The 25,157-nt window shown below is 52.5% G+C and overlaps 2 protein-coding genes across 2 annotated transcripts in view; one reads left to right on the forward strand and one right to left on the reverse strand.

Moving 5' to 3' along the window:
* Nucleotides 1-1,181: 1,181 nt before the first annotated feature.
* LOC117379924 (collagen alpha-5(IV) chain-like) lies at nt 1,182-23,811 on the reverse strand. The gene is made up of 48 exons (XM_055225834.1): nt 23,755-23,811; nt 22,332-22,421; nt 21,253-21,297; nt 21,123-21,185; nt 20,896-20,949; nt 20,753-20,779; nt 20,059-20,136; nt 19,844-19,906; nt 19,586-19,621; nt 19,224-19,271; nt 19,065-19,139; nt 18,705-18,749; nt 18,499-18,561; nt 17,975-18,019; nt 17,833-17,886; nt 17,437-17,531; nt 16,839-17,395; nt 16,456-16,620; nt 15,848-16,034; nt 15,295-15,385; nt 14,986-15,174; nt 14,636-14,801; nt 12,166-12,258; nt 11,835-11,939; nt 11,434-11,528; nt 11,208-11,358; nt 10,948-11,061; nt 10,715-10,882; nt 10,556-10,645; nt 10,312-10,446; nt 10,120-10,218; nt 9,967-10,056; nt 9,179-9,318; nt 8,987-9,113; nt 8,278-8,358; nt 7,822-7,923; nt 7,660-7,707; nt 7,415-7,600; nt 7,220-7,350; nt 7,063-7,135; nt 6,520-6,591; nt 5,903-6,022; nt 5,442-5,540; nt 5,119-5,331; nt 4,638-4,812; nt 4,186-4,300; nt 3,394-3,566; nt 1,182-1,417 (listed from the first exon to the last, which is right to left on the reverse strand). The coding sequence occupies exons 1-48, from the start codon at nt 23,809-23,811 to the stop codon at nt 1,330-1,332; spliced, it is 5,376 nt and encodes a 1,791-aa protein (XP_055081809.1). The 3' UTR covers nt 1,182-1,329.
* Nucleotides 23,812-24,943: 1,132 nt separating this feature from the next.
* LOC117379925 (collagen alpha-1(I) chain-like) overlaps nt 24,944-25,157 on the forward strand; it is a 29,285-nt gene continuing 29,071 nt past the window's right edge. Inside the window, exon 1 of the mRNA XM_055225835.1 lies at nt 24,944-24,976. Coding sequence (XP_055081810.1) covers nt 24,944-24,976 — 33 coding nt within the window. The remainder of the gene's footprint in view (nt 24,977-25,157) is intronic.

The raw sequence follows: 25,157 nt of genomic DNA on the forward strand, positions 1-25,157 counted from the left end.
TTATTATTATTGTAGTTGTTGTTTCACAAATGTAAAAATAAAACCTCTTGATTTATGTTTAAAATTTTCAGTTTTTGTGTATTTGAACTTTATCCTCTTCTCCTCCTCTGCTCCTCTCCTCCTCCTCTGCTCCTCTCCTCCTCCTCTGCTCCTCTCCTCCTCCTCTCCTCCTCTGCTCCTCTCCTCCTCTGCTCCTCTCCTCCTCCTCTCCTCCTCCTCTCCTCCTCCTCTGCTCCTCTCCTCCTCCTCTGCTCCTCTCCTCCTCTGCTCCTCTCCTCCTCCTCTGCTCCTCTGCTCCTCTGCTCCTCTGCTCCTCTCCTCCTCCACAGAAGTAAATTCAGACCAGGCTTTTGAAAAAGAGTTTAATTTAAAACATTATTTTCACACAGAATCAGAAATAAATCAGTTTAAAGCCACAGTATGGAACTTTTTTGTCAAAAAATACTAAAATAAAATAATGTTTTTTCATTTTGGTTGTGTTTATTGCACTTATTGTGAGTGCGCTTGCATCTCCACACACCTGACTCGTGCCTTTTGCTGTGATCGTTCATAAAATAAGCCACTCCCCTAAAATCCCATCAAATCTATTTATTTCCATGTAGAATGTTCCTAAGTATGGATTTAACCTTCTATTTCCATGGAAACGTGCAGGAGACATGAAGAAGTTCCACACTGTGCCTTTAAATCCACGTGTTAAGAGTATTTTACACCAGACAGACGCTACAGAGACATTTGGACAGAAGTGACCGGTCCAGTGTCCAGGGTCAGGGTCAGCTTCACCCACAGCGGAACTGAAGGGACAGAGACAGGCTCCACCCACCCCAACCCTCCACCTGGACCCCGTGGACGCGCCCTCCACCTGGACCCCGTGGACACGCCCTCCACCTGGACCCCGTGGACACGCCCTCCACCTGGTCCCCGTGTTGACCCTGGAACCTGGACCCTCACTGACGTCCTCACAGTGTCACATAAAGCAGAAATACAGGTGTATGCAAGGAACAAGTCTTCATCTTTAAATATTTATATTAATTACATCAAGTCATAAAACTGTCAACCAAGACCAGGTTTAGTCCTGGTTTAGTCCTGGTTTAGTCCTGGTTTGGTCCTGGTTTAGTCCTGGTTTGGTCCTGGTTTAGTCCTGGTTCAGTCCTGGTTTAGTCCTGGTTTAGTCCTGGTTTAGTCCTGGTTTGGTCCTGGTTTGGTCCTGGTTTAGACCTGGTTTAGTCCTGGTTTAGACCTGGTTTAGTCCTGGTTTAGTCCTGGTTTGGTCCTGGTTTAGTCCTGGTTTAGTCCTGGTTTAGTCCTGTTTAGTCCTGGTTTAGTCCTGGTTTAGTCCTGGTTTAGTCTCTTGATACACACTCTGCAGCGGCTGATTAGACGTTCAGGAGACACTGAATCAGTCTGAGGAACAGGTTTACTGCAACAAAAACAAAAAAACATTTTGAACAAATCATAAATTCATTTTCATGCCCGGAACACCTCCCTCAGGAGGTGTCCAGGAGGCATCCTGAACCCTAACCCTGGCCGCTCCTCTCGACGTGTAGGAGCAGCGGCTCTACTCCGATCTCCTCCCATGTGACTGAGCTCCTCACCCTATCCCTAAGGGAGCCCCCGGCCACTCTGCGGAGGAATTTGGAGGAGCTGATTCTCATCTCAGCTGCTTCACACTTGGCTGCAAACCGCCCCAGTGCTGCAGGTCCTGACTCGAAGAAGCATCAGGACAACATAATCTGCAGCAGAGATGAGATCCTGTGGTTCCCAAACCGGACCCTCTACAGCCCCTGATCCGGACCCCCTCCGGCCCCTGATCCGGACCCCCTCTGGCCCCTGGCTTGCTCCTTGAAATTCGGTCCATACATTGAACAGAACCGGTGACAAAGGGCAGCCCTGGCGGAGTCCAACATGCACCGGGAACAGGTCTGACTTACTGCCGGCAATGAACACAGCTCCTGCTCCGGTCATACAGGGACCGGACAGCCCTTAGCAAAGAGCCCCGGACCCCATACTCCCAGAGCACCCCCCAAAGGACACCACGAGGGACACGGTCAAATGTCTTCTCCAGATCCACAAAACACATGTGACTGTGTCAAACTCTCATGAGCCTCGAGGACCCGATGAAGAGTATAGAGCTGGTCCAGTGTTCCACGACCAGGACGAAAACCACACTGCTCCTCCTGAATCCGAGGTTCGACTATCGGTCGGATTCTCCTCTCCAGTACCCTGGAATAGACCTTACTGGGAAGGCTGAGGAGTGTGATTCCCCTGTAATTGGAACACACCCTCTGGTCCCCCTTCTTATACAGAGGGAGCTGTCCCTCACTGCCATGCAGTGTTGCAGAGACATGTCAGCCAAGGCAGCTCCACAACATCTAGAGAGTTAAAATATTCTAGGACTGATCTCATCCAGCCTTGAAGCCACCAAGAAGCTTTAACCACCTCAGTGACATCAGCCAGGGTGATGGATGAGATCCTCAAAGTCCTTCCACCATCCGACATCATCCTCAGTCGAGGTCAGCAGTTCTCCACCCGCTCTGTAAACAGTGTTGGTGAAGCACTGCTTCGCCCTCATGAGTTGTCGGACAGTTTGCCAAAATCTTTTTGAGGCCGTCCGATAGTCCTCCTCCATGGTCTCCCTGAACTCCTCCCTGTACTCATCAGCTGCCTCAGGTCACACGGCTCAACAAGGCTCGATAGGACTCCTTCAGCCTGACAGCATCTCTTACTTCCGGTGTCCACTACCGGGTTCGGGGGTTGCTGCTGCGACCGCAGATCTTACGACCACAGCTACGAGCAGCCGCATCGACAATAGAGGTGGAGAACATGACCCACTCGGAATCCACTCAGTTTCAGATCGGGGAGGCCATTCTTCCAGATAACGCCAAAGTGTCACTGTCGAGTCCCTCAGGAGAACAACAGTCCCCGGTCGGTGCACTGTTTGTGAACAAACCGACACCAGCTCGCCACCGAGCCAGAGAAATGGAGAGTTCAGCCCCTCTCAAGGAGTTGTGTTCCAGAGCCCAGGTTGTCCGTGGTGAGGTGGCCTCCTGCACAAGCTCAGGCTCTTTCCTCCCAGCGAGGTGACATTCCATGTTCCCAGAGTCAGTCTCCATGATCCAGTTGTCGAGGCTTCCGCCTTCGACTGCTGCCCAGATTTCTTCACACTAGCCCCTGGACAATCTGAAAGATGTGACGCTGACCTAGAGCGCCCTCCGTCTGTTACAGCTCATAAAGACGACTAATAAAAACTACTGATCAACCTACATGTGGGCGGGGCTCACATGGACATGTGGGCGGGGCTAACCTGGGCATGTGGGCGGGGCTCACCTGGACATGTGGGAGGGGCTCACCTGGACATGTGGGAGGGGCTTATCTGGACATTTGGGCGGGGCTCACCTGAACATGTAGGCGGGGTCTAGTGCGGCCAGCCAATAGGAGTAGGAGTCTGTGTAGTAGTTGCAGGTTCCACGTCCGTGACACTCGATGAACGGGATTTTCCTGAAGATTTCTAAACACGACCCAGGAGAGATGAGGGGCTGCCCCGAGCCCTCGGCCCCCACACCGGTCTCCTGTAACACACGTGACATTAAAGAGCGTCTAACCCACAACCTAAACATGACCCCGCCCCCACGGCCTAAACATGACCCCGCCCCCACAACCTAAACATGACCCCGCCCCCACGGCCTAAACATGACCCCGCCCCCACAACCTAAACATGACCCCGCCCCCACAACCTAAACATGACCCCGCCCCCACAACCTAAACATGACCCCGCCCCCACAACCTGAACATGACCCCGCCCCCACAACCTGAACATGACCCCGCGTCCACAACCTAAACATGACCCCGCCCCCACGGCCTAAACATGACCCCGCCCCCACGGCCTAAACATGACCCCGCCCCCACAACCTAAACATGACCCCGCCCCCACAACCTAAACATGACCCCGCCCCCACAACCTGAACATGACCCCGCCCCCACAACCTGAACATGACCCCGCGTCCACAACCTAAACATGACCCCGCCCCCACGGCCTAAACATGACCCCGCCCCCACAACCTAAACATGATCCCGCCCCCACGGCCTAAACATGACCCCAAGCCCTCCGCCCTGTGTGTATATGTGTGTGTGTTCATGTGTGTGTGTGTGTGTTCATGTGTGTGTGTGTCTTTCTTGGTGGAGTCTGACCATGACGAAGGAGAATCCGCTCCACAGAGAGTCCCAGTCCTGAGGACAGTCTGGGACTGAGGACGTCTGACTGTGGACGGCCATCACATTACTCCTGGACTCACAGACTGTGCACCTGAAACACACAAGACAAATCAAACACACAGCACAAAACACACACAGAACACAACACACACACACAGAACACAACACACACACACAGAACACAACACACACACAAAACACACACAAACACAAAACACACCAACATTTACCAAATAAACCAGAGGTTAGGGTCCTAAAGGAGGTCAGCTTTAGGGTTAGGGTTCAAAAGGTCATGAGGTCAGCTTTAGGGTTAGGGTTCAAAAGGTCATGAGGTCAGCTTTAGGGTTAGGGTTCAAAAGGTCATGAGGTCAGCTTTAGGGTCAGGGTCATATGATTTTAAAAGGTCACTGGAGATGAACATTCTGGACCTGCTGATGTGGTTCTGCAGCTGTGACTCGGACAGGAGGTCTGAGCTGCTCTCTGATTGGTCCGTGCTCAGCCAATAGGAATAGTCGTTCCTGGAGGCATAGCGACAGGTGCTGTCGGGGTTACAGAAGAGGAACGGCATGGTGCTGAAGCGAGGCAGACAGCTGCCCAGAGACCCTGTGAGAGAAAATCATAATATAAACATGTGTTATATCCCTAAAGCTCAAACTCTGACCCTGACTCTGACTCTGACCCTGACTCTGACCCTGACTCTAACTCTGACCCTGACCTCCTAAATCTAACCCTGACTCTGACCCTAACTCTAACTCTGACCCTGACTCTAACTCTGACCCTAACTCTGACCCTGACCTCCTAAATCTAACTCTGACCCTGACTCTAACTCTGACCCTGACTCTGACCCTGACTCTAAATATATACATTGAAATAACAGTTTATCTTTGAACGTGAGGAGCGGTGTCTGACCCAGGTCTTGTCCGTGAGCCCGGTTGTTTCCGTTGATGAAGAGCAGAGAGAAGCCGGAGTAGACCCGACTCAATGCAGCAGGGCATTCTGGGATATGTAGGCTCTGACTGTGCCTCGTGAACAAGAACCCGTCACTGTGAGAAGCACCTTCCAGTTTCCCTGGGGGCCCAATGGCTCCTTTACGCCCCAGATCCCCCCGAAAGCCCTCCGCCCCTGTAAGACACTGGTGTATGAGGAGGGGAGGGCATCTGACACACAGGGATATATGAGGAGGGGAGGGCATCTGACACACAGGGATATATGAGGAAGGGAGGGCATCTGACCTTTAAGTCCTTTGAGGCCCTGGTCTCCTTTGAAGCCCTTGGGTCCGGGAGGTCCTGGTCCAAACGTGGACCCGGGTCGACCTTTACGCCCTTTGACCCCTGAGTCCGTGAACACAGGAGAGAAACATGATCAGAAAATACGCCTTACACAGAACACGTGACCTCTGAGTGACCTAAACACATGACCTCTGACCCCTGACATGCTTTGAGCTCTGAAAAAAGGAGAAGTGAGCTTATCGAGGCTAACTGTGGCTAGCACGTTAGCTATGTCCGTTTATACATACTGTGGCTAGCACGTTAGCTATGTTTATATATCTAAGACGTGTGCGGCAGGTCAGAGGTCATGTCACTACAGTATATTTACATATTTATGTATTTACACACACACACACACACACACCCACACCTACACACACCCACCCACCCACACACACACACTTGTGCAGGTGTGTGAGTCTCACCCTGTGCTCCCATCCGCCCTGGTTCTCCCTTCACTCCTGTGGGTCCATTTTCTCCTGGACTCCCATCTGGACCTGGACCTCCTGGACTCTGCACCACAGGGCGAGGCCGACCCTTCACACCTGAGAACAGAGAGAGTCAGCCCTGACCCCGAGGAGGAGAGAGGGAGGAGAACAGAGAGAGTCAGCCCTGACCCCGAGGAGGAGAGAGGGAGGAGAACAGAGAGAGTCAGCCCTGACCCCGAGGAGGAGAGGGAGGAGAACAGAGAGAGTCAGCCCTGACCCCGAGGAGGAGAGAGGGAGGAGAACAGAGAGAGTCAGCCCTGACCCCGAGGAGGAGAGGGAGGAGAACAGAGAGAGTCAGCCCTGACCCCGAGGAGGAGAGAGGGAGGAGAACAGAGAGAGTCAGCCCTGACCCCGAGGAGGAGAGAGGGAGGAGAACAGAGAGAGGGAGGAAGAGGAGAACAGGGCGTGGCCTCACACCTCTAGGAGCACAAAGGGTTAACATTAATCTTAAGCCCCAAACCGAGAGAAAGAGAGAGAGGAAAGGAGGAAAAGGAGAGAGAGAAGAGGATAGAGAAGAGGAGAGAGGAGGGAGAGAGGAGCAGAGGAGGTGGTACCTTTAGCTCCGGGGGGCCCGGGGGGCCCTGGATAAGCATCTGGTCCTGGTGGCCCTGAATCTCCCTTGAGTCCTGTGGCACAGTAACAGTGTCTGTTACTACACTTACTACAGTTACTGTAGTACTCTGTGTACTCTGTAGTACTCTGTGTACTCTGGAGTACTCTGTAGTACTCTGTGTACTCTGGAGTACTCTGTAGTACTCTGTAGTACTCTGTAGTACTCTGTGTACTCTGTAGTACTCTGTGTACTTCACTCTCTCTGTGTGATCCCTCAGTCGTCGAGTTCGGCTTCATCAGAAACAAAAGTAATTTCTGTTGAGTTTGAAAATGTTGTTTTGTTGATGGGGGCCTTACATGTATGTCTATGGAAGACACATGTGCGGCTAAACTCGCACATTTATATTATAATGAACAGCCAAGTACTGCAGAGTACTGCAGAGTACTGCAGAGTACTGCAGAGTACTGCAGAGTATTGCAGAGTACTGCAGAGTACTAGCACTAAAGGTACGGTGTTTCTGTTTTAACCCGGCTCGGGTCCTCACCCTCGGGGCCGGGGGCCCCTGTGGAGCCCATCTGTCCCTTTGGTCCTGGGGCCCCTGGGAGTCCGTCCAGACCCTGAGAACAAAGAGCCTCTGGTTTAGTCCCCGCCTCTTTTTCAGAGTAAGGCTCTGATTGGTCGGACAGAAAGCACGCACTGACCGGTATGCCTGGGGCCCCCGGTGTTCCTGGGGGCCCCTCTCTGCCCTTCAGTCCGGAGGGGCCCTTGTTTCCTTTGTCTCCTTTAAAGCCGGGCCCCGGGGGCCCCTGGGGGCCCTTACACCCGATCGGTCCTGAACACAAACACGGCTTCAGTTTCAGTCACAAACACAGAAACAGATGAAACTAGAGCCTGACCTGGGGGCCCTCGGCATCCCTCGGGGCCTCTGTCTCCTTTGGGGCCCTCGTAGCAGAGCCCTTGTTGTCCTTTACACCCGACAGGACCCGCAGGACCCGGAAACCCGACCAGACCGGGCTCTCCCTGAGGACCAGGGGGTCCAGGGGGGCCACAGGAGCCTGGGGGGCCTGGGTCCCCAGCACAGCCTGCACAGAACACACGTCAGCTCTGCCCCACAGTCTGCAGGGGGCGCTCTCACACTCACCAGGACTTCCTTTGGGTCCCTCTGGTCCCCGGGGGCCGAATCCCGGAGCTAAACAGAAGTTATTATTATTATTATTATTATTATTATTATTATTATTATTATTATTATTATTATTATTATTATTATTATTATTATTATCAGTTTTTTCAGTGCAGTATTCACCTCCCATCATGCCCTTCTCTCCGGCCGGCCCGGGGATCCCGTCCTGGCCCTGGTTTCCTCTTGGACCTGGACGTCCCGGGTCTCCAGGAGCTCCTTTGTTTCCTGAAATATAATTTAAACAAAGAAGAAAAGAAAAGCCAGAGGAGCAGACACAGAGGAGCAGACACAGAGGAGCAGACACAGAGGAGAAGACACAGAGGAGCAGACACAGAGGAGAAGACACAGAGGAGCAGACACAGAGGAGAAGACACAGAGGAGCAGACACAGAGGAGCAGAGACAGAGGAGCAGACAGAGGAGCAGAGACAGAGGAGCAGAGACAGAGGAGCAGAGACAGAGGAGCAGACACAGAGGAGCAGACACAGAGGAGCAGAGACAGAGGAGCAGAGACAGAGGAGCAGAGACAGAGGAGCAGACACAGAGGAGCAGACACAGAGGAGCAGATGTTTAGCTCTTACCTGGGAGTCCACTGAAGCCTGGAAGTCCATTGGCCCCTTGGGGCCCATCAAAGCCCCTCGCTCCAGGTAAACCAGGGGCCCCTAAAACACAGTGTTATCTTCACTTAACAGAGGTCAGGGGAAGTCTGACCTCTGACCCCTGACCCCTGAGGGCAAGGGGCTGTGGCTGAGTGACATCGCTATGTCACAGGTGGATCAGGGTTAAGGTCACAGAGGTGTGTCATGCACACAGTGAGAGTTAGTCTGGGTCAGTCTGGGTCAGTTCACATTAGTCTGGTTTAGTCTGGTTCAGTTCACATTAGTCTGGCTCAGTCTGGTTCAGTTCACATTAGTCTGGCTCAGTCTGGTTCAGTTCACATTAGTCTGGTTCAGTTCACATTAGTCTGGTTTAGTCTGGTTCAGTTCACATTAGTCTGGTTCAGTTCACATTAGTCTGGTTCAGTTCACATTAGTCTGGCTCAGTCTGGTTCAGTTCACATTAGTCTGGTTCAGTTCACATTAGTCTGGTTTAGTCTGGTTCAGTTCACATTAGTCTGGTTCAGTTCACATTAGTCTGGTTCAGTTCACATTAGTCTGGCTCAGTCTGGTTCAGTTCACATTAGTCTGGTTCAGTTCACATTAGTCTGGTTTAGTCTGGTTCAGTTCACATTAGTCTGGTTCAGTTCACATTAGTCTGGTTCAGTTTACAGTCATGTTCAGGGCCTTGTACCTCTGAAGCCTTTGAGTCCTGGGGGCCTTGGCTCTCCACAGGGGCCACACACTCCAGGGGCCCCATCAGCTCCTCGTTCCCCCACAGCCCCCCGAGGTCCCGGGGCCCCCGGGGGTCCGGTCGGGCCCTGGACACACAGAGGGTGTAGAGCAGGCTGTGGTGGGGCTGTTATTCTCTCTGTTCTGTCTGTACCTTGTCTCCCTTGACGCCTTTGGGGCCTCTTCCGTCTGAACTGGCGTCTCCTTTGGGGCCTTTATCTCCAGGGGGTCCCGGGGGTCCCCCCGCGCCCGGATCCCCCCGTGGCCCCGGGACGCCCCTGTCTCCTTTACACCCTGTAAAAACGTTTAAATCAGCCTCATTGTGTTTGTGTGAAGAGTCCAAGAGTGTCACCTCCTCACTCCTACCTCCTCACTCCTACCTCCTCACTCTTACCTCCTCACTCCTACCTCCTCACTCTTACCTCCTGACTCCTACCTCCTCACTCTTACCTCCTGACTCCTACCTCCTCACTCTTACCTCCTGACTCCTACCTCCTCACTCTTACCTCCTCACTCCTACCTCCTCACCCTTACCTCCTCACTCTTACCTCCTCACTCTTACCTCCTCACTCCTACCTCCTCACTCCTACCTCCTGACTCCTACCTCCTCACTCCTACCTCCTGACTCCTACCTCCTCACTCCTACCTCCTCACTCTTACCTCCTGACTCTTACCTCCTCACTCTTACCTCCTCACTCCTATCTCATTCCTATCTCCTATCTCCAACCTCCTAATTCCTATCTATCTCCTACCTCCTCACTCCTATCTCCTACCTCCTCACTCCTATCTCCTACCTCCTCACTCCTATCTCCTCACTCCTAGTAGGGTTCGGGTTTAGGATTAGGAGTTAGGGGTCATAAGGTTGCTCAGACTGCGGTTGACCGGGGCATCTGCTTTAGGTCAGGCTACTTTGTGTTTATCTCACAGTGTGTGGGTGTTTACCTGGGGGCCCCATCTGCCCTGAGTCCCCCGGGGGCCCGCTCACTCCAGGCAGACCGGGCTCTCCCTGTGTCCCCTGCTCCCCCGCGGCTCCTGGAACATCCAAAGACGTCAGTAAAACTGTTATTAGCGTCAGGGCTGAGTCCTGGTCCTCACCTTGAGCTCCGTCTGGTCCCGGGGAACCGTCTCGACCCCGAAATCCTCTGAGTCCAAACACACCGTCCTCTCCTCGCTCTCCAGGGGCACCCGGGGATCCTACAGAGGGCAGAGGTCAGAGAGAGAGACCCGGGGGTCCTACAGAGGGCAGAGGTCAGAGAGAGACAGAGGGAGAGAACTGGGTGGTCAGACCTGTGGCGCCTGGGGGACCCTCTTCTCCATAAACTCGGATCACTTTTCTTTCTCCTTTGGGGCCTGGGACTCCCAGCTCTCCCTGAGTCCCTCTGGGCCCCTGGGATCCTGGGGCCCCCGAGAACCCCGGCTCTCCTGAAACATGAGTCCAGATCAGGTTTGCTCCAGGTTATGACTTGACTGCACAGAGGTGACCCGGTAAATAAAGGTTAAATAGCTTAAATAAAACTCAGGGGCCGTTTACCTGTGGGCCCCGCTGGCCCCGATGGCCCTGGTCTTCCTTGGGGTCCCGGGGGGCCGGCAGGTCCTGAGGGCCCTGAGTTTCCTCTGGAACCTGAAGATCAAAGAGAGACTGAAAAACCAATCACAGGAGTGAATGAGCTCTGCTCTGATTGGCTGTTACCTGTCCCTCCTGCTGCTCCCGGGGCTCCTGTTTGGCCCTTCCTCCCCACAGCTCCCACAGGCCCCGGCTCTCCGTCAAAGCCTGGGGCCCCATAAGGACCGGGGGGGCCCATGTTCCCGATGCCCGGGGGCCCCTGGTCCCCCTGAACTCCTTTTGGTCCCTTCACACCTGAGACAGAGTCGGAAGTTGTAAATCAGACTCATTTCTGTTGAGCCCAAAGATCAGGTTTGTACCTGGGAATCCCAGATTTCCAAAAGGTCCTGGTTTTCCTGGAGGTCCAGGAGGTCCTGGGAGACACCGACCCACAAACCCTGGGGGTCCAGGAGGTCCAACCGGTCCAGGGTCCCCTAAGCAGACTCAGAGTGAGCTCAGTCCTGGGACAGACTTTGTATAGACCTGTGTATACCTGTTCAATTCTGGTTAAGACCTGTTCTGACTTGGTTTAGTCCTAGTCCTGGTTCAGTCCGGGTTTAGTCTGGGTTCAGTCCTGTACCTTTAGCTCCAGTCACTCCCCTCTCTCCTGCACGTCCTGGTTCTCCATTCAGACCAGGGGCCCCTCGGTCACCCTGGGGCCCCACAGACCCCTCCTCTCCTTGGGGGCCGCTCCGACCCTGGGTCCCTGGAAATTCAAAGCCAGGATCCCCCTGAGACAGACACGGGGCTGTGTGGTTTCAGATAAGTATTACAAGACACAAAACGGTTCAGAGCCTAGACTGTACCTTGGCTCCAGGTCGTCCTGGGGGTCCTGAAGGTCCAGCTCGACCTTTGACCCCAAAACTGGGCAAACCCGGGTCTCCAGGAGAGCCTCTGTTTCCTGAGACATAAATGTTTACTCACACATCACCATCATACTTTCTACAACAGCTGCTATTACTCCTACTACTACTACTGCTACTACTACTACTACTACTACTACTACTACTACTACTACTACTACTACTACTACTACTACTACTGCTACTACTACTGCTACTACTACTACTATTACTACTACTACACAGACTTTATGAGGCCTGTCGTACATCACCATCATTATATATGCTACGTACCGTTACTATACTACTACCCCTAGTACTACTATCCAACTATAGTACATCATATGTCATGTTACAAAACTGACCTTTGACCCCAGGAAACCCTTGCGGTCCCTGGATGGAGAACCCCGAGTCTCCCTTCAATCCTTTGGGTCCTGGGCGTCCTGGTCTTCCCGGGAATCCAGCCAGACCTGGAACGGAACCGATCTGAAGACTTTGACCCTGACCATGACAGGACTGGACTCTGGTCTAGTCTCTGGTCTGGTCTCTGGTCTGGTCTCTGGTCTGGTCTCTGGTCTGGTCTCTGGTCTGGTCTCTGGTCTGGTCTCTGGTCTAGTTTCTGGTCTGGTCTCCGGTCTGGTCTCTGGTCTCCGGTCTGGTCTCTGGTCTCCGGTCTGGTCTCCGGTCTGGACTTACCTTCAGATCCTGGACTACCACTCTGACCCTTTGACCCTTTAGGACCTGGGTTTCCTGGAGAGATGTCGTATTTGAAAGGCTCCCCCTTCTCCCCTGTGACACAGAAAAGGTCAGAATCACTCTCCCAATTAAGAGAACGAGACCTGCAGCCAGCCACCAAGTTAAGATCCTCGGATGGACAACCCAGGATTGCAGGAGGAAACACAGGAGAACCTGAAGCGCCCTTTCGGAGGATGATCTGATGTTACTCATGGAAGGCCGTAATGAGAAGTGGGTCCAAGATATGGCGGGCGCCCATGAACGCTCTTCTGGACCATAGTCTTCCCGACCAACAAGATCTTGGATGCCTTGACCGCGGCTCCGCATCAATCAGAAGTGTTGGCAGTGGCAGAGGCAAAACAGGAGCAAGAGGAGCTTTGGCAGACGGGCTTCAATCTTGAGACATGGAACGTCCGGTTGATCCACATGGCTCTGTGTAACTTGAGCTGCGCAGCTACTAGGTTAACCATCTTGTCTCCTTCAAAGGGCCCAATGAAGCTTCTTAAAGTCAACCCGCAGTGGAAAGTCCTTGGTGGAGAGCCAACGTGCCGTGGTAAGCAGGAGCCTCCGATCTTCGGCAGTTAGCTGAAGCAGAGTAACGCTGTGCTGTGTGGAGAAGGGCAGTCCTTCTCCAGGTTCTGTAGCTGCGCTTGATGAAGGCCTGAGCAGAAGGACACGATGCTTCCTTTTCCTGTGACTAAAACAAAGGCTGTTGGTACCCATAAACACACTGAAATGGGGAAAAAACAATTGCAGAACTTTTCAGAGTGTTGCGTGAGCGCTCGACCCACAGTAGCTACTGGGACCAGGAGGACGGGTTCCTCAAGGCCATACAACACAACACTGTCTCCAGCCGTTGGACTGAGGATGGAATGAAATGAGCCGTCTTAATAAACTGATCGACGACAGACAGGATAGTGGTGTGTCCATGTGAAGTGGGTAAGCCAGTGACAAAGTTGAGGGATATATGGGACCAAGGTCGGTGAGGAACAGGAAGAAGATGTCCAGCAGGGGCTTGGTGAGTCGGTTTAGACTGGTTACAGATTTGACAGGCATTGTCAAAATCGCTGGATGCCGGGATGACAAATTGGTTTGGAACTCTAAGCCCACTGCAAAATGTCTGACCTGAGATGCTGTGGAATATACAGGAGGTTGCTGGGGCCAGGTTGGTCTTCCAGAGCAGCTTTTACTCATTCCTCCACTTCCCAGGTGAGTGTGGCAATCATATGGGAATTAGAAAGAATGGTTTCAGGTTCTGCAGTGAGGTCCTCAGAGGTGGAGAACCGGTGAGACAGAGAATCAGGCGCAGTGTTACGTGGACCCGGACGGTAAGGCAGAGTTTAGTCTATTCAGAAACAACACCTAGACTCTCTGCCTTGATGAAAAATGAGCTGGCAAATAACTGTTGCAGTATGGTTTGTACATGATGAACATGTTCTTCCCTGGATTTAGAGAAGATCAAGATGTCATCAAGGTAAACAAAAACATACTTGTTCAGCATGTCACAAAGGACATCATTGACTAGAGCGTGGAGCACAGCAGGGTGTTGGTGAGACTCAATGGCATAACCAGGTTCTCATAGCGTCCTGCGGGTGTGTTAAAATCGGCCTTCCACTCGTTCTCTTCACGGATCCGAAGAAGATGGTAAACGTTACGTAGGAATAGTTTAGTGAAAATAGGAGCATCCTGTAGGAGTTCAAAAGCTGACGAGATGAAGGGCAGAGGGCATTGATTCTTGACTGTGATAGTGTTTAGCCCACTGTAGTCAATGCGAGGCCTAATGGGCCTCATTCGTGCCGCTCTGACACTTGAAGACGTGCCACAAAAACGCAGGGCGGCCAAGACACGCGTCCACCACTGACTTTGCATGTGAACTCGACGTCCCTGATGCCCTGGTGTGAACGCACTGTAAGTGTTTTTTCTTCTCAACAAAGAAGAAAAACCCTTACGGGAGATGAAGAGGGACGATTGATTCCTGCAGCCAAAAGGCTCATCGACATTCTTCTCCATAGCTTCTCTTTCAGATCCGGAGAGGGAGTATATACGACCACGCGAGGGAGAAGTTCCAGGCAGAAGGTCAATGGCACAGTCATATGGACAATGTGAAGAAAGTGATGTTGCCTTGGTCTTGCACCTGTTAGGTCTGGTTGAGGACCAGAGTTGTGAGCAGTAGCACTGCTGGAATGGCCTGGTTGAGACAGGATGGACTCTACCTAGTAACAGAAAATGTAGACCATTCGATAAGGAGGTTATGACGCAGAACCCACGGGAAGCTGAGAACTACAGGGGGCTGTGAAGTTTCCAGGATGTGAAAAGAGATGATCTCACGGTGGCAGGTCAGGACCGGAACAGGCTGGAAACGGAGCTGGACTGGAGATAAACATGAAAACAGGCAGAACTGTGACAGCTGGGGTTGGTCTGTGGGTCTCACCTGGTAGTCCTGGTTCTCCTGGGGACCCTTGGACCCCCACACTGCCTTTGGGGCCAGTGAATCCTGGGGCCCCGATGCGTGTGGGCCCTGGGGGGCCCCTCTGTCCAGGGGGGCCTCTGGGGCCGGGCTCTCCCTCTGGACCTGGATCTCCCCTGGGACCAAACACCTGCAGAGCAGAGGTTTTTTTCATGTGAAATGTGCAGGATGCCCTCCCACAGCCTCAGTGTAGGGTTTGTATGTAAAGGGTCTGGTTAAGGTTCGGGTTTAGGTTTTGGGTTCGATAACACATTAGCAGAAGAAACTTTCTCACAGCGGTGTATATTTATATAAACATGTTTCATCAGACTCACAGCGTAGCCCTTGGCCCCTGGGGGCCCTCTGCCGCCTGGTTTCCCTGAGTCTCCATCTGCTCCATCTGCTCCTGTGGCCCCTGGAGGGCCCGGGTCCCCCTTCTCTCCTTTAGTCCCCTGTCTGATGAGCAGACCAGGGTCTCCAGGAGGCCCGGGGGGCCCTCGAAGTCCTGGGGGCCCAAAGGGACCCTGAGAGAAAGACATAGTTTATGATCCAGATCAGGTTTAAAACATAAACAAATGTGAACAGATTTCAGCCAAACTAGTCCCTGCCCAGGCCCAGGCACATGTGCCACACTGGGGTCTAACCTGTGGTCCTGGGGGCCCTGGCCCTCCACTGCTCCCCTTCTCTCCTGGGGCCCCTGGGAGCCCCTCAGCCCCTGGATCAGAGACAAAAGGTCTGATTTAGACTACATTTACACCTGGTTTATACCTAGTTTAAACCAGGTTTAGACCTGGTTTAGACCTGGTTTAGACCTGGTTTAGTCCTGGTTTAGACCTGGTTTAGTCCTGGTTTAGTCCTGGTTTAGACCTGGTTTAGACCTGGTTTAGTCCTGGTTTAGTCCTGGTTTAGTCCTGGTTTAGACCTGCTTTAGTCCTGGTTTAGACCTGCTTTAGTCCTGGTTTAGTCCTGGTTTAGACCTGGTTTAGTCCTGGTTTAGTCCTGGTTTAGACCTGGTTTAGACCTGGTTTAGACCTGGTTTAGTCCTGGTTTAGTCCTGCTTTAGTCCTGGTTTAGACCTGGTTTAGTCCTGGTTTAGTCCTGGTTTAGACCTGGTTTAGTCCTGGTTTAGTCCTGGTTTAGACCTGGTTTAGACCTGGTTTAGACCTGGTTTAGACCTGGTCTACAGCAGTATTAAACTGTGGCTGTTCACCTTGGGCTCCAGGTTCTCCTCGGGGCCCTGGTTGTCCCTTCTCAGCGGGACGTCCTGGGTAGCAGGTGAAGCATGGATCCCCTGGGACCCCTGGTTCTCCGTCAGCTCCTCTGCGTCCACTGGGGCCCATCAGACCTTTGCTCCCTTTGGCCCCTGAGGGCCCTTTGACCGACACTGTATGAGGCACAGGTTATATCAAGCTAGGGTCAGGGTATATATATATATATATATATATATATATATATACATATATATATATATATATATATATATATATATATATATATATATATATGTATGTGTGGGGGGAGTGGGGGGGTGTATGTGTGCGTGTGTGTGTTTACGTGGGGGTGTTTGTGTATGTGTGTGTGTATGTATGTGTATGTGTGTAGGGGTGTGTGTGTATGTGTGTGTGTGTATGTATGTGTATGTGTGTAGGGGTGTGTGTGGGTGTGTGTGTGTATGTGTGTAGGGGTGTGTGTAGGTGTGTGTATGTGTGTGTGTGTATGTATGTGTGTATGTGTGTAGGGGTGTGTGTGTGTAGGTGTGTGTATGTGTGTGTGTGTATGTATGTGTGTATAAGGGGCACACAGACCTTGGTTGCCTGGGTCTCCGGTCACTCCCTTAGGTCCCTCTGGGCCTGGGGGCCCGTCTCGTCCTGGGGGTCCAAACAGAAGGGGACCCGGGTCTCCGCTCTCTCCTTTGGGGCCTGAGGAGCCTGGGGGCCCCCGAGGACCAGGGGCCCCTGGGGGCCCTGAGCCTGAAACAGGAGTCACAAAGAACATGAACATTACAGTTTTATAAAGACACCTCCTGGACAAATGAGGAATTACACCAAGTGAAACAACAGAGGGAGGTGCAGAGGGTGGTGCAGGAGTGACAGTGGTGTAGGGGAGAGGGTGGTGCAGGGGAGAGAGTGGTGCAGGAGTGACAGTGGTGCAGGAGTGACAGTGGTGCAGAGGGTGGTGCAGGAGTGACAGTGGTGCAGGAGTGACAGTGGTGCAGAGGGTGGTGCAGGAGTGACAGTGGTGCAGAGGGTGGTGCAGGGGAGAGGGTGGTGCAGGAGTGACAGTGGTGCAGGAGTGACAGTGGTGCAGGAGTGACAGTGGTGCAGAGGGGGGTGCAGGAGTGACAGTGGTGCAGGAGTGACAGTGGTGCAGAGGGGGGTGCAGGAGTGACAGTGGTGCAGGAGTGACAGTGGTGCAGAGGGTGGTGCAGGAGTGACAGTGGTGCAGAGGGTGGTGCAGGGGAGAGGGTGGTGCAGGAGTGACAGTGGTGCAGGAGTGACAGTGGTGCAGGAGTGACAGTGGTGCAGGAGTGACAGTGGTGCAGAGGGTGGTGCAGGAGTGACAGTGGTGCAGAGGGTGGTGCAGGAGTGACAGTGGTGCAGAGGGTAGTGCGGAGGGGTGGTGCGGGGGAGAGGGTGGTGTAGCGTGGCTAGCAGGTTAGCCACGTCCCCTGATACACAGACATGCCTCTGTACCTGGATCTCCGGGACGCCCTGGGGGTCCTGGGAATCCTGTAACACAAAAATCCTTCAGCACAGACACTACGTTTCCCAGACTGCCCCTCTCACGTGTGTGACAGCGCCCTCTGCAGGTCACACTGTGTATTACCTGTCTCTCCACTCAGTCCTGGAGGCCCCTGAAGACCCGGGGGCCCCTGGAGTCCCTTTATGAACGTCACAACAACCTTTAAAGAAACACACAGGTGAAACACACACAGGTGAAACACACACACACATACACACTGACATACACACACACAGGTGAAACACACACTCACCCCTCCTGGAGCGCCCACAGCACCACGCTCGCCCTTCTCCCCCTGAAAGACCAAGACCGGGTTAGAACCAGGACCAGACCAGGACCAGGACCAGGACCAGAGGAGAGGGAGGAGGGGCTTGTATAGTTGATGTTATTCATGTGACCCCATGACCCCATGTTATTTAATTTAAATAAAAATAACTTACCTGGACTCCAGGGATCCCCGCAGGGCCCAGGTCTCCACGGAGACCAGGGTCTCCCTGAAAAACACAGTCTGTGAGCCAGGACTAAACCAGGACTAGACCAGGACTAGACCAGGACTAGACCGGGTTAATGTTTGAGACTCACTTGTTGGCCCAGTTCTCCAGGATATCCGGGTTTCCCATCTTTCCCCTGAAACATATGTATTTCAGCACCATGGACAGAACCAGACTCTATAAAACAGGTCTAAACCGGGACTAAACCGGGACTAAACTGGGTCTAAACCGGGCCTAAACCGGGTCTAAACCGGGCCTAAACCGGGTCTAAACCGGGTCTAAACCGGGCCTAAACCGGGTCTAAACTGGGCCTAAACCGGGTCTAAACCGGGCCTAAACCGGGTCTAAACCGGGTCTAAACCGGGACTAAACCGGGTCTAAACCGGGTCTAAACCGGGCCTAAACCGGGTCTAAACCGGGCCTAAACCGGGCCTAAACCGGGTCTAAACCGGGTCTAAACCGGGCCTAAACCGGGTCTAAACCGGGTCTAAACCGGGCCTAAACCGGGCCTAAACCGGGTCTAAACCGGGACTAAACCGGGTCTAAACCGGGTCTAAACCGGGCCTAAACCGGGTCTAAACCGGGTCTAAACCGGGTCTAAACAGGTCCACACACCTCTGATCCTGGCTCTCCTGGCTCTCCCTTCTGTCCTTTAGATCCAGCATTTCCCGGAAGTCCCTGAGAGAGAAACAAGTGAGACTAAAAGACACAACAGCGGAACTTTTATCATCAGGAGCAGTAGTACTAGGAGTACTAGTACTAGTAGTAGTAGTAATAGTAGTACTTGTACTTGTACTTGTAGTATCTGGAGCAGTACTCACACTGGGGCCCCTGCAGCCTTTGGGGCCGGGGTCACCTGGTTCTCCCTGAAACACAAACAGCTCATTAACATTAAACCTAACGACCTCTGACCCCTAACGACCTGCGACCCCTAACGACCCCATACAACAAACTGGTGCAGATTTAATTAACTCATATTTTATTGTATCTGTGTGTGTGTGTGTCTGTGTGTCTCTGTTTGTGTGTGTCGGTGTGTGTGTGTCTGTGTGTGTCTCTGTGTGTGTGTGTCGGTGTGTGTGTGTCTGTGTGTGTCTCTGTGTGTGTGTGTCGGTGTGTGTGTGTCTGTGTGTGTCTCTGTGTGTGTGTGTCTCTGTGTGTGTCTGTGTGTGTTTTTGTCAGACCTTGAGTTCCTGGGGGCCTGAGGCGTACAGTTTGATGCCTTTCTGTCCCGGGGCTCCTGGGGGCCCTCGCTCCCCCTGCAGCACAGCACACACGTGTGTTACTGTCACACCACATGTTACACGTGTTTACAAAGTGTCTGTGAGGAGTGTGCGACGCACCTTTTGGCCCCGGGGCCCCGGCACCACAGGACTGGGGCCCTCCTGACCCTGAACACACAGAGGACAGAGCCAATCAGAGCACAGGACAGACAGAAACAGCCAATCAGAGCACAGGACAGATAGAACAGCCAATCAGAGCACAGGACAGAGAGAACAGCCAATCAGAGCACAGGACAGACAGAACAGCCAATCAGAGCACAGGACAGACAGAAACAGCCAATCAGAGCACAGGACAGATAGAACAGCCAATCAGAGCACAGGACAGATAGAACAGCCAATCAGAGCACAGGACAGAGAGAACAGCCAATCAGAGTACAGGACAGAGAGAACAGCCAATCAGAGCACAGGACAGTGGGTGGGACCTTTTCTCCAGTGGGTCCTGGGAGCCCGGGTTGACCCTGAGGAGAGACAGAGGTCAAAGGTCAGAGGTCAGATATCATCTTTGTTTTTAAAAATGAACTTGTTTTCCTGAAGTAAAACTAAAAATACTAAAAGCACATACATTAAAGGGTTAAAGCCCCACTGTGGGACATTTCCTCACATTAGAACAGGGTTAAAGCCCCACTGTGGGACATTTCCTCACATTAAAATGGTTATAGAGGGAGGGGAGGAGTTTTTACCGGGAGTCCAAAAGGTCCGGTTGCTCCTGGAAATCCAGGAGGTCCAGGAAGTCCCTCCTCTCCCTGAAACAAAGCACCAATCAGAGCAGAGCAGCGGGTCATGTGATCAGTGACTTTCGGACGTGTTTGTTATTTATTATATTCTAAATCTATTCTCATGTGGTTTTCACACAGGGACAGTGTGATGCAGACGTCCTGGAGCCGTGTGAACAGACCTGTGCTCCAGTGAGTCCTGGTGGTCCAGGTGCACCCCTCACAGCCTGGCCAGGGTCAAAGGTCATCAAAGTGTCGCCCTGTAACCATCAGAGTGTCAGTGTGTGATGTCTGTGAGTGTTTAATGTGAATATGACACAGAAGCATTCACTAGAATATTTTTAAAACTAAACTCATAAAAATGTGTCAGGTCAAAGGGTCATGGGGTCATAGGGTCATGAGGTCATAGACTGCGTAAAGAAGTGGACTGAGTGTGACGTCACCCTCAGTGTACGGCTCCAAATGAAGCTCATCGAGGCTGGAGCAGTTATAGAGGCTGATCTGCAACCAGGGACCGTATTTAAAGATCTGAGCGCAAAACCAAAGAGCCAATCAGAAGCAAGGCTGTTGAAGGTAACGCCCCTTCCTGCTTAGCAACACTGTCAATCAAACCTGTTGCTAACGCTAACAGGAGCGACCTCGGGGACAGAAGGACCTGATCTGTCTGTTATTAATGTTCATATCTTGATTTACAGACACAATAGTGAAATAAAAAGGATCATGTAGATGTAGAGTCGATGGAGCAGGAAGTGTGTCCATGATCACTTCCTGTTTGGAAAGTAGCGGCTAGCAGATTAGCTACGTCCAGAGGTATGTACAGGAAATGGGTCATGGGGTCATGGGGTCAGGTACATAAATATGAGCTGTGTGACAGACCTTTTCTCCTCTCGGACCCGGATCTCCCTGAAACAAACATTTAAGAAATATAAGAATTAAATACTACCACTACTATTACTACTACTATTACTACTACTACTACTACTACTACTACTATGACAAACCCTGTAATAAAGTCTCACCCTGAGTCCTTTGACTCCGCTGAATCCGGGGAGACCTGGCAAACCCTCTGAGCCCTGAAACACAATGAGACTTAAGACCCAGGCCCAGATTTAGACCAGTCCTGGTTCAGTCCTGGTTTAGTCCTGGTTTAGTCCAGGTTTAGTCCTGGTTTAGTCCTGGTTCAGTCCTGGTTTAGTTCTGGTTCAGTCCAGGTTTAGTTCTGGTTCAGTCTTGGTTCCAGACTTACCTTGGACCCGTTGCATCCTGGGAGTCCAGGTTGACCCAGAGGCCCTTCCAGACCAGGAACACCCTGAGACAAAGACCTGCTTTAGACCGGTTTGAATCCTACAAGAGTCTATAAAGTTACAGAGTCTCACCGGGAACCCGGGAGGTCCAGAAACCCCAGGCTTCCCTGGAAAACCCTAAAGAGAAAGACCAGGGTTAGGATCAGACCTGGTTCAGTCCTGAGTTCTTCCCTTTGTGTAATCCCCCCCCCTCCCCTGCACCTCCCCTGCACCTCCCCTGCACCTCCCCTACACCTCCCCTGCACCTCCCCTACACCTCCCCTACACCTCCCCTGCACCTCCCCTGCACCTCCCCTACACCTCCCCTGCACCTCCCCTGCACCTCCCCTGCACCTCCCCTACACCTCCCCTACACTTCCCCTGCACCTCCCCTACACCTCCCCTCCACTTCCCCTGTGTTTTGTCATGTGTGTGTTGTCGTGTGTGTTTTCATGTGTGTGTTGTCATGTGTGTGGTCGTGTGTGTGTTGTCGTGTGTGTTGCTTTGTGTGTGTTGTCATGTGTGTGTTGTCATGTGTGTGTTGTCGTGTGTGTGTTTTCATGTGTGTGTTGTCATGTGTGTGTTGTCGTGTGTGTTGTCATGTGTGTGTTGTCATGTGTGTTGTCATGTGTGTGTTGTCATGTGTGTTGTCATGTGTGTGTTGTCGTGTGTGTTGTCATGTGTGTGTTGTCATGTGTGTTGTCATGTGTGTGTTGTCATGTGTGTGTTGTCGTGTGTGTTGTCATGTGTGTGTTGTTTTGTGTGTGTTGTCATGTGTGTGTTGTCATGTGTGTGTTTTCATGTGTGTGTTGTCATGTGTGTGTTGTCGTGTGTGTTGTCATGTGTGTGTTGTCATGTGTGTTGTCATGTGTGTGTTGTCGTGTGTGTTTTCATGTGTGTGTTGTCATGTGTGTGTTGTCGTGTGTGTTGTCATGTGTGTGTTGTCGTGTGTGTGTTTGGACTTACCCTGGAGCCCTTTGGTCCTGTGATGCCTGTCGCCCCCTGTTGGCCCTGGAACACAGTGCACGTGGTGAGTGTGAGTGTGTGTGTGATGAGTGTGTGTGTGTGTGGGGGGGGGGGGGTGGTGAGTGGGTGTGAGTGTGTGTGTGGTGAGTGTGTGTGTGTGTGTTTTTGTGCGTCTGAACATGTTTCAGTGTGTTTTGGTGTCATACCTTTTCTCCCGGTGGTCCCTCGTGACCCTCACTCCCTGGAAAGCCGATCAAACCTGGTAACCCCTTGAATCCAGTCTGTCCCCGCTCCCCCTGAGGAGACAAGGAGGCAAGGAGACAAGGAGGCAAGGAGACAAGGAGGCAAGGAGACAAGGAGACAAGGAGACAAGGAGGCAAGGAGACAAGGAGGCAAGGAGACAAGGAGATGAGGAGGCAAGGAGACAAGGAGATGAGGAGACAAGGAGACAAGGAGGCAAGGAGACAAGGAGGCAAGGAGACAAGGAGGCAAGGAGACAAGGAGGCAAGGAGACAAGGATGTAAGGACACAAGGAGACAAGGAGGCAAGGAGACAAGGATGTAAGGAGACAAGGAGATGAGGAGGTAAGGAGATGAGGAGGTAAAGAGGCAAGGAGACGAGGAGGCAAGGAGATGAGGAGGTGTAAGGAGACAAGGAGATGAGGAGGTAAGGAGATGAGGAGATGAGGAGGCAAGGAGACAAGGAGATGAGGAGACAAGGAGATGAGGAGATGAGGAGACAAGGAGATGAGGAGGTAAGGATGAAGGACAGAAGGAGACAAGGAAAGGTGCATAGTTAGTTTCCAGATCAGGATGATTCCACACTGTGATTGGTCAGAGAGAATCACATGACTCTCCTCTGACCCTCTCCTCCGCTGACCCTCTCCTCCTCTCCTCCTCTGACCCTTTCCTCCTCTGACCCTCTCCTTCTCTGACCCTCTCCTCCGCTGACCCTCTCCTCCTCTGCTCCTCTCCTCCTCTGACCCTCTGCTCCTCTCCTTCTCTGACCCTCTCCTCCGCTGACCCTCTCCTCCTCTCCTCCTCTGACCCTTTCCTCCTCTGACCCTCTCCTCCGCTGACCCTCTCCTCCTCTGACCCTCTGCTCCTCTGACCCTCTCCTTCTCTGACCCTCTCCTCCGCTGACCCTCTCCTCTTCTGCTCCTCTCCTCCTCTGACCCTCTCCTCCTCTGACCCTCTCCTCCTCTGCTCCTCTCCTCCTCTGACCCTCTCCTCCTCTGCTCCTCTCCTCCGCTGACCCTCTCCTCCTCTGCTCCTCTCCTCCTCTGACCCTCTCCTCCTCTGCTCCTCTCCTCCTCTGACCCTCTCCTCCTCTGCTCCTCTCCTCCTCTGACCCTCTCCTCCTCTGCTCCTCTCCTCCTCTGACCCTCTCCTCCTCTGCTTCTCTCCTCCTCTGACCCTTTCCTCCTCTGCTCCTCTCCTTCTCTGACCCTCTCCTCCTCTCCTCTCCTCCTCTGCTCCTCTCCTCTGACCCTCTGCTCCTCTCCTCCTCTGACCCTCTCCTCCTCTGCTCCTCTCCTCCTCTGCTCCTCTGACTCCGAGGAGGCTGCAGTTCAGAGTGTGTCCAGCAGAGGGGATGAAACTCTGCAGGTGAAATGAAAACAGGTATGACCTTTTGACCTTTGACCCCGTCGCAGTGACACAGAGACGCTCCGCTGCACACGCACATCTGAAACACAAACACACAGGCGTGAGAAAGAGGAGAGAGAGGAGAAAGAGGAGAAAGAGAGAGAGATGAGAAAGAGGAGAAAGAGGGGAGAGAGAGAGGAGAAAGAGAGAGGAGAAAGAGGGGAGAGAGAGAGGAGAAAGAGGAGAAAGAGAGAGGAGAAAGAGAGAGGAGAAAGAGGGGAGAGAGAGAGGAGAAAGAGGAGAAAGAGAGAGGAGAAAGAGAGAGGAGAAAGAGGAGAAAGAGAGAGGAGAAAGAGAGAGGAGAAAGAGGAGAAAGAGAGAGGAGAAAGAGGAGAAAGAGGAGAAAGAGAGAGGAGAAAGAGAGAGGAGAAAGAGAGAGGAGAAAGAGAGAGGAGAAAGAGGAGAAAGAGAGAGGAGAAAGAGGAGAAAGAGGAGAAAGAGAGAGGAGAAAGAGGAGAAAGAGGAGAAAGAGAGAGGAGAAAGAGGAGAAAGAGAGAGGAGAAAGAGAGAGGAGAAAGAGAGAGGAGAAAGAGGGGAAAGAGAGAGGAGAAAGAGAGAGGAGAGAGAGGAGAAAGAGGAGAAAGAGAGAGAGGACAAAGAGCAGCTCCACTCGTTCGTTTATAAACACTTAACACTGGTTACATCACACTCTTTGTGTTAAACTTGAACACACGGGTCAGAATCGGACACACAGAGGCCGATATTTGCCCTTTTATCGTATCAGATATTGGCTTCAAATCTCCAGCACAGACCGATTTTTAGTTTTGAAGCGTAAAGAAACAACACAACGCTCCGACGGACTCTAAACCGCCGTAACGCTCCGACGGACTCTAAACCGCCGTAACGCTCCGACGGACTCTAAACCGCCGTAACGCTCCGACGGACTCTAAACCGCCGTAACGCTCCGACGGACTCTAAACCGGCGTAACGCTCCGACGGACTCTAAACCGCCGTAACGCTCCGACGGACTCTAAACCGCCGTAACGCTCCGACGGACTCTAAACCGCCGTAACGCTCCGACGGACTCTAAACCGCCGTAACGCTCCGACGGACTCTAAAACGCCGTAACGCTCCGACGGACTCTAAAACGCCGTAACGCTCTGAGTCTAAAATGTAACGCTCCGACGGCCTCTAAACCGCCGTAACGCTCCGACGGACTCTAAAACGCCGTAATGCTCCGACGGACTCTAATGAACTCGGCGGCGGTGGCTCCTGGTTGTCGCGTTGTTTTTCTTTCATAACGGACGGTTGTGACTTTTTAAATTCCATTTCAGCCGAGCCCAAACACAGGATCTAATCAGCGCCGCGTCTGATCCGCCCCTGGACCTGGACCTGATCTGATCTCACATTCTTCAGCCTGAAACCCAAACACCTCAACAAAGTCTG

Source organism: Periophthalmus magnuspinnatus, chromosome 13 (genome assembly GCF_009829125.3).
Source record: "Periophthalmus magnuspinnatus isolate fPerMag1 chromosome 13, fPerMag1.2.pri, whole genome shotgun sequence".
NCBI lineage: Eukaryota > Metazoa > Chordata > Actinopteri > Gobiiformes > Gobiidae > Periophthalmus > Periophthalmus magnuspinnatus.

Coding starts and splice junctions, on each gene's coding strand:
- LOC117379924 (XM_055225834.1), bottom strand. CDS start 23,811: ATGTGCGTGTGCAGCGGAGCGTCTCTGTGTCACTGCGACGGGGTCAAA. Junction 16,035..16,455: donor CGGAGACCCAGGCAACCAAG/GTCTGTGTGCCC, acceptor TGCCTCATACAG/TGTCGGTCAAAGGGCCCTCA. Junction 9,114..9,178: donor AAGGCGTCAAGGGAGACAAG/GTACAGACAGAA, acceptor CTGTGTGTCCAG/GGCCCGACCGGACCCCCGGG.